The 9,231-nt window shown below is 26.8% G+C and overlaps 2 protein-coding genes across 2 annotated transcripts; both read left to right on the top strand.

Annotated features, from left to right (window-relative positions):
* Positions 1-6,558: 6,558 nt before the first annotated feature.
* On the top strand, positions 6,559-7,487 carry OCT59_026129 (uncharacterized protein; the record flags this gene model as incomplete). The annotated part of the gene is made up of 8 exons (XM_066142971.1): positions 6,559-6,667; positions 6,744-6,755; positions 6,827-6,868; positions 6,931-6,999; positions 7,060-7,116; positions 7,192-7,248; positions 7,325-7,393; positions 7,477-7,487. 8 exons carry the CDS (start codon positions 6,559-6,561, stop codon positions 7,485-7,487), a joined length of 426 nt encoding a protein of 141 aa, XP_065992536.1.
* A 977-nt stretch (positions 7,488-8,464) lies between these two features.
* OCT59_026128 (uncharacterized protein) lies at positions 8,465-8,956 on the top strand (the record flags this gene model as incomplete). The annotated part of the gene is made up of 2 exons (XM_066142970.1): positions 8,465-8,497; positions 8,753-8,956. The coding sequence occupies 2 exons, from the start codon at positions 8,465-8,467 to the stop codon at positions 8,954-8,956; spliced, it is 237 nt and encodes a 78-aa protein (XP_065992535.1).
* Between the last annotated feature and the right edge of the window lie 275 nt (positions 8,957-9,231).

The raw sequence follows: 9,231 nt of genomic DNA, 5'->3' as shown, positions 1-9,231 counted from the left end.
ATATATTTCCTGGATGAAAATCACGATGAACAATCCGTTTTTGATGAATTTCTTTCAGAAACAAAAGTTTTAATTGATGGTAATATACTAAAGCTAGGGAATGAAAAGAAATATGATGAATATTTTGGTTGGGATGACATTATTAAAAAAATGATGAAATGTTAAATTGTATATCGCGAGGTAATTGATAAAATGAAAAATAAAATGACAATAATTGGAAATTATCAACATATTTTATTATTGTGATTTTTTCATACTAAAAAATTTTTATAAGGTTATGATTTGATTGTTTGTTTTTTGGAAATTCGTGAAGCCACACGTTGTATTTGCTTATTTATCTTAATAAAAACCTTGCGTAGAGCTAGCTATTATAAAATTTTTTGACACCTTATACAGTATATATTTGCTCAGAGTCCTGATATACCATATATTTTTAGAATTCCATCAGAAATTATCAAAGTTATTATCCCTTAAACTGTTTTGCGGGCAAATTTGCCCGCAATTTCTAAATTAGAATAAATGACGCTATAAAAAATTCTTTAATTTTGGCCAGATCGTCACATAATTTTGCAGCCAAATTGATCTACATTCTGGCCATAAATTGTATGAGTTAGATATACAGTTGATCATTAAAATTGGATTAGAAATTAACCCGCAAAAATAGTATCGGAATTTTTATATAATAAAATTTAAACTTTTCTTACCATATTTTTTCTCTATTTGAATATTTATTATAACTTTTTATTTTTATTATAAAAATTTTGCATTATAATAAACAAAATAGAGATAAAAAAAAATCAATTATTATGAATATATAATTAAAATGCATAATAAAATTTTCATTAAGGTTCTATATAAAGTCAAAATCCTACTTTTAAATATCAAAAATCATATTAACAAAAGTCGTTTCTCATACCAAATTCTACATATTCTATTAAGCTTTTATATAGCTACAATTAATTATCAATGAAATCGTCGAAGTTAAGTGCAAAGTTTTTTAAAATTTTGTGATTATCTTAAAATACAACTTTTGACCAATGGGTAATTTTCGATTTTCTAATATATAATTAATAAATGATAATAATTGCTGCACAATATATAATTTAAACTATCTTGGAAAAAAATTTTATTAAAATTGCTTTATTTTTCATAAAATTAGATGAGAGCTGAAATTTGGTAAAATTGCGGGCAAATTTGCCCGCAATTGCTTACAGTTTAAGGGATAATTATCAATTGAATATGTTTTAACCTAAAGAAAGAAACCAGTTAATTATAATATTTAAAAAAAGTGTTCAAATAGTTAAATATTTACATCATTTAGAAAATACTGGAAATCATTTAAACATTTTAAAGCCATTGGATTCATTTAATTGTATATCTTTATGATAAACTAATTTTTAATTGCATTTCTTGAATTAATCTATCAATTTGTTTATTATTACTGGACCAGTTTGTAAAATTTCATTTAAATAACTTTTTTACATCATTTATATTCTGCATGATTTATTAATAAATAGTTCAATTAAAAATTTAAAGTATTAAAACATATTGTTATTTTTCAAAATTCATATAATCAAATATTTAAACATTAATAAAATTAATTATATGTGTTTATAAACTAAAAAATACTGTCAGAATATATGTTCAAAAAAGAAAAAATATTATAAATCGATTTATGCTTATCTTGTGGAACGTAATAAGACGTAAAGAAAGGGGCTTAAAAGAAAAAGACCTAATAAAGAGCAGACCTAGACAGAGAGAGAAGATAGACCTAAAAAAAAGAAGACGAAAAAAAATAAGTTAAAATACCACACTCCCACACTCCCAACCCGCACTCCCACACCCACACATCCACACTCCCACACTCCCACACTCCCAACCCACACGCCCACACGCCCACACGCCCACACTCCCACACTCCACACTCCCAACCCATCCAAACCCGCACTCCCAATCCACATACCTAAAAGAGACATAAAGAAAAGGGCCTAAAAGAATATTTAATAAAGAGAAGTCCTAGATAGAGAGAAGATAAACCTAAAAAAAGATGACGAAAAAAAAATAAAATGAAACACCACATACACAAACCCACACATAAACCCACACTCCCACACTCCCACACTCCCAACCACAAACCCACATATTCCCACACTCCCACACGCCCACACTCCCACTCCCAACCCGCACTCCCAACCCACACTCCCACACTTCCAACCCACACTCCCACACTCCCAACCCACACTCCCACACCCACTCACACTCCCAACCCACACTCCAACACCACCACGCCCACACTCCCACACTCCCACACTCCCAACCCACATACCTAAAGAGAGATGTAAAGAAAAAGGGCCTAAAAGAAGATAGACAGAGAGAAGCTAAACCTAAAAAAAAGATGACGAAAAAAATAAAATGAAACACCAACCCACACGCAAACCCACACTCTCACACTCCCACACTCCCAACCCGCACTCCCACACGCTCCCACACTCCCAACCCACATACCTAAGAGAGAGAGGCCAAAAGAAGACCTAATAAAGAGAAGACCTAGACAGAGAGAAGATAGACCTAAAAAAAAAGATGAAAAAAAAGTTGACGAAAAAAAAGTTGATGAAACGAAAGAAAAAAGATGACGAAGCGAAAAAAAAGATGACGAAACGAAAAAAAAGGATGACGAAATGAAAAAAAAGGGTCTAAGAAAACCTAATAAGAATAAAGATGAAAATAAATATGATAAAACCACACACAAACTCAACCACACTTCCCCCCACACTCTAAAGGAAGATGTAAAGAAAAGGGCCTAAGAGATAGAAGACTAATAAAGAGAAGCCTAGGCAGATAGAGAGAAGATAGACCTCGAAAAAAAAGATGATGAAAGTATATATTGTGTATATATAATATTGTTGACGAAAAAAAAAGATGATGAAAAAAAAGAGGGGTATTGAGGGTATATAAATACTTTTTCGAATACACAGTGACTAATAATAAGATATATAGTATCTTGCATAATACAATTGTTTGACAATATGACAATATGAGTAATTTTTCATGGTCATGACTAATAGATGGCCTAAATAACGATATATCTGCGATATCTGCGTCTGATCTATTTCAGTTGGTTGACTCGTGAAGATTTTTGTGGCTAATTCAGGAAAGCTTGATCAGATTTTTTTTTTGTTATGATACTACGGTAGTTTATTCCCCTGGGTGATGCGATCAGCCGCAGTATATCGTGTTGCCGCTTACCTTTTTTTTATTATTTTTTTTTATTCAGTTTTTTTTTTCAAAACCAGAAAATATTTTTTTTTCTTATTTTTGGTCCTCCTTTTCAAACCCAAACTAGTTAATATATTTTAAAAGAATAGTTAGGAATTTTCTATGTCACGTGACTGGTCGTTATTTACCAGGACATAATTTAATTTCACATGACGTTTTAATAAATTTATTAATAAAAAAAGTAATTATGTAAATAAAATCTGGACGGATTATTTAAGGGTAATACGGCGTGTATAAATTGGTAGTTTTAAATTTCAATAAAAATGAAGTCTTTTCTATTTGAAGCGGTCCTTGATCAATGGCAAATGATGACCAACAGATCTCTGAATTCTCTATCGTACATTCAGACATTCTAATATGAGATAAGCCGGCTGTGATATATGGCATTTTTATTTTGCGAATTATCAAGATTCGTCTCTTTTGGCTCATGACTCATTTCCATGAAAAATTCTGAAATTAGGTTTGTAACAAAGTCACATTTTCCGCACTCAAATGCGGGCTATCGTATGACCGAAAAATTTCATAACAATAATTCAACAAATACTCATGATAAATACTCATGATAAATACTCATGAGAATTTTTCATGTAAATCATATTAAACATTTCTTTCGCATAAATTTTTAACTAATAAATTAATTTTTTTACTTATTATTTATTCATTATAATCCACTGAACAAGAGTCTATTTTATTATTAGTCATGATGAATCCGGAAAGATTTTTGCAAGTATATATATACCTTCAAACTTTCAAAATTCATTTTATTATCACTTCATAGAATTATCTCCGAAATGGTTGTATCATTCCTAGGAAAGATTTCTTTTTAGTGATACTTTCTCGGTTAACGTTTGTAATAATAACCTTATTAGTGACGTTAAATCGATTGTGATAAAATTGGAGATCTCAAGTTTCTTATCTATCGAGAGATAAGTGATAAAGTTAATCATAGGAACCGTACCTTTGAAAGGTTGACATCGCTTACAATGATAAAAACAAGCTTAAAAATGTTACTACCGAAAGTGAGATGTTGATGTTTAACTTCTCGTTTAAGATATATTTTTTAGATCAAATGCTTATAGATGAGAATATTTATATCATCGTAAAAGTGCATAAAATAATTTACATTTACTGTATAATTACTTCTATTGTACGAATATTATGTGTATGTTCCTACGTTTATATTGATTCGATCTAGTTTTTGGCGGAAAAGTATTAAGAGGTGCATTATCAACTTGCAAGACAATATTATAGAAATTTGAACTATGAACTTGACTTTTGATAACTTTATAAAAGAACGTTTTTTCTAACATGTTGTTTATTTTCTTATAGGTTTTTGCTGTGAAAATTTGAAACCAAAAATAAATACTATTTAATAATTATAATTTTATGAATTTTATAAATTGAGACACTGTTCAAAATTTTTTATTTATTTTATTGATAAATTTGTTAGTATTATAGGAAAATTTTATAATATATAGAATTGAGTTATTCTTTTTACATAATATATACTTTTTTTTGGTTCACTGATTTTACAAGAAAATTTTCAGTTTGCAAAAAAAATCATAGCCACGAAGTAACGATAATATAATCACTACTATTTTCATTCTTTTAATTCTTTCGTCAAATTAAAAGAAATTATTTTATAACTTTACACTTAGATGTATTTTTATTTTTAGTTACAGTATTTATTTATAGAAAATGTAAAATTTATTATAGCGATAAACATGTTTAAAAATAGTTTATGATGTCTATTTTAAACTTGTTTGTGTAATTGTTACATAACATTTCAGATCATTCCAAAATTCTTTGTTTCGGAATTTTGAATTTTAATTTTTTTTTGAAAAAAAAAATTTCATTTTTACAATTTATTTTTATTTTAATAATAAAATAAAAAAAAGTTTTCATTTTAAACCTTTATAATAAAAATTGCATTATGTCTACTATCCGATATGAATTAGTTTATGCGACAGTTCAGAGAGCATATTCGTTAATTGATTATAATATTCACACTGACATGCACAAACAATATGAATTTCAAAAACAAATTATTCTTGATGATAAACTTCTTACAGATGATGAAAAAACTGAAGCGATAAATTACATAACTGAGACTTATGACCGAAATAAAGTTCTTTCTAATTCAGGAACAAAAAGAATTTGTGAAAATTGTAATCAAGAATGTTTAGCTACATCATATTGTGAATATTGTGTTCGAAATTATTTAAAAGCAAATTTTAAAAATTGGACATCCGGAAATAATGATATTGATAATTTAATACAGAAATGTCAATTAGAAACACTTGTGCCAGATACGGTAGCTGAATGGATTCCATATAATAATTTAAAAAATATTGAATATCTAACAAAAGGTGGATTTTCTGAAATTTATACAGCAAGTTGGATTGGTGGAAGTTATATAAAATGGAATTTTAGTGAACAGCAATTAGAAAGATTTGGAGATGAAAAGGTAGTACTTAAAAAATTAGAAAATGTTGAAAATGCAAATCAAAGTTGGTTTGAAGAGGTATACACAATATGATTATATTTTAAATTTTTTTATGAGATTTAAAGTTTTTTATATTAACAATGGCATGTATCATTTAGGCTAACTCACATTTAACTATAAATAATAAATGGGCAGAAATTGTTCGATGTTATGGTTTAACACAAAATTTATCAAATGGAAATTACATGCTTGTAATGATGAAATTGGATATGGATTTAAGAAAATATTTACAACAATATTATAATCTACTTACATGGAAAGAAAAAATTAGAATTGCTTTTGAAATAATTGATGCACTTTATTTTATTCAACTTGAAAAAGCAATTCATAGAGATTTGCACTCCGGAAACATATTATATTCACAACATAATGATAGATGGTTTATTGGTGATCTTGGATTTTGTGGACCTGCTGATAAATCATCGGAAAGTATATATGGAAATCTTCCTTACATAGCACCAGAAGTTATTAATGGAAAAGGATTTACTTTTGCATCTGATATTTATAGTATTGCAATACTTATGTGGGAAATTTCATCTGGATATTCGCCATTTATTGATTATAAGCATGATGATTATAACCTTGCAATGGATATAATTAATGGTATGAGACCAGAAATTATGTCAGATATTCCTTTAGAATATAAAAATTTAATGGTACAATGTTGGGATGCTGATCCATTAAAAAGACCTGATATTAAATCTCTTCAGGAAAAAATAAGAGAAATTCATCTATCATATCAAAATATGCCAGATGAATTTTTCCAATCAAAAGCAATGAATAATTTTGAAATAAAAACTAGCATAAATTATATAAGCAGCAGATTATTTACGAGCAAAGTTCATCAATTTGAAAATTTACCCGAACCAAAAAATGCAACAGAAGGTATTATTTGCTAAGTTTTTTGTTTGATATGATGACGTTACTAATTTTTTTTAATTTAAATTATTATACATTATAGAAGAACAAGAAGGTTAGCTTTTTTATTGTTATTTTATTAACTATTAAATAATTTATAACCTATTTTTCTTATTTTTTAAATAGCATTTCATAGTAAAACATATGATTTTAGTATTCCTGATAATAGTAGGTATTTATTGATTGTTTCATTTGATGAAATATTTATTAATCAAATTTTCGTTTTTTAGTTGAAGATTTTAATAATTCAAACGATCAGAGAATTAATAAAACATCAAGAATAAATAGTATTATTAAAGGTAATTTATTTATATATTCAAATTTTTGAGATAATGATACAAAATTTATCTCAATTTTAGGTGGTAGTAAAAGATTATCTAAAGTATTTAAAAGCTTACAAATAAGTTCAAAGAATGGTAAGTAATACTATTTTAAATTTTAGTCGTTTATTAGAAAATATTTATTATAATCTTATTTATTTAAAAATTTAGACATTCAAAATGATCATAAGAAAGAAACAATGCAACAAATGAAAGGATCAGTTAATGGTAAGTAATGTTTTTTACTATAAATTTTCATTTTATTTTTGCAATATTTAAATTAAATATTTTTGTCCTTTTATAGATGATGACGAAATAAATAATAATCCAAACCTTCATTCAGAAGATCAAGATAAATTTGAGATTCCTGATGGTTAGTTTCTTAATATTTTCTTAATATTGTATAAATGATATCTTAATTACTTATTTATATTATTATATGTATTCTATTTTTAGATGGATTTTAAAATAACAAACGATATTGGAAATTTTATTTTGAATTATTTAAACACTAAGACTAGAATAGTAAAAATATTTTACGCGTTTCTTAGTTTGTAATTTAAATAATTTTTTTTTATTTATCATGTATTATCAATATTATTCAATAAATCTAATTCATTATTTATTAAATCAAAAACGCAAAAAAAATCCGTGAAACAATAGTATGAAGATTAAAAACAAGAAAGGTTATTTAGTCCAGAAAAAAGCAAAAATATTAGTAAGAATTTAAATCGAATTGTTATAAACTAGAAAGATTTTTAAAAAATTAAAAATAACTAGTATTCACTTATAATATTCATAAATTTAAATTCCTTAGTTTTAAAAAAATTTCCAAATCTTACAATACTTCGCCTTGTTTATGTACTAATAATGTAAGGCACTTTTCCGCATCATAATTTACTTCTTTGACAGTTCTTTATATAATTTATCATTTCCAATTCCTTTTTGGCTTGTTCATATTAATATCCAAGTGTAAAATAAATCTAATAAGCTTTAATTTGTTTTTGTATAATCATTAGATGATGAAAATATCAAGTTTCATATTTCTTTTAAAATTTATGAGCATTAAAAGTTAAAATATCAATTGTTCAGTAATCATATTTGATAGTAATATAGGAAATTAAAATTGTTGCTTCCATAATTTCCATAATATGTGCTTTTTTTGTTTTACTGATTTTAGGGTTTTCAAAAGAAAAAAATTCAGCTTGCATAAAACTCAAATTAAAATAAATTAATTTTTATAACTTATTCTTGGTAAATTCTTTATAAAAAATGTAAAAGTATTTATTATAACTATTAAGCATGTTTAAAAATAGTTTATTGTGTTTATTTTAAACAAGAGGCAAGTTTCTATGGAAAATAATTATACGAAAAAATGAGTTAAATTCCAAGCCAAAATTTTAGTGGAAGAAAAAACATTTTTATAACAAAAGATATATACAAAATGTCAAAAACAAAAGCTGTAACGCAGGAAGAGGTTGTTTTACAACTTACATAACAATATTTGTTGAATAGTTTATCGAACTTGGAAGATAAGTATTGCAGGAGATATACAAAGTGAAGAGTGTGACGAGTTTTCAACTAAGATAAATACACTGTTGGATACAAATGGACTTACAGGGACAACTGACCGCGTATGTTTAAAGATGGACAAGCTAGGCCAGAGAATTTACAGTTTACAGTGTGTTTTTTAGTAGACTATGATACTTCAGCTTTTTAAAAAATTTTTAAGAATTTCCTTGCACTTCTTACCGGTGAGTGCAACAACACAATATCACGTGAGCTGGAAGAAGAAAAATTACGCAAAATAGAAACTGAAGTAAAAGAAAAGGAACGAATAATATCGAGTAAAGATGAGGAAATAGATAAATATAAAGAAACGACTACAAATTTGGAAAATCGACTTAGGGAGTTGGAAGTTGATGTTAACGGTTAAAGAACGAATAAAATTAGAGTAAGAAGTAGTTAGAATTCTTACCGGAAAAGTGAGTTTATCTCACAAAAATGTCAAGGATAACTCGGTTAAAAAATTCAGATACACAATTACCAAATGGAAAATGGAAAGTAAATAGTTATTCCGACATTTTGCGATTTTCCTTCGGTGGTAAATAGCAAACTGCCATGTCAGTTACTGCGACTTCATAAAATATGACGAATTGTGCGACAATATCGTAATCAAATTTACTAAGATCGGCGTAATAATAACAATTT

This window comes from Rhizophagus irregularis, chromosome 6 (assembly GCF_026210795.1).
Source record: "Rhizophagus irregularis chromosome 6, complete sequence".
Classification (NCBI taxonomy): Eukaryota; Fungi; Glomeromycota; class Glomeromycetes; order Glomerales; family Glomeraceae; genus Rhizophagus; species Rhizophagus irregularis.
This window is presented reverse-complemented; position numbering and strand designations above follow the sequence as displayed.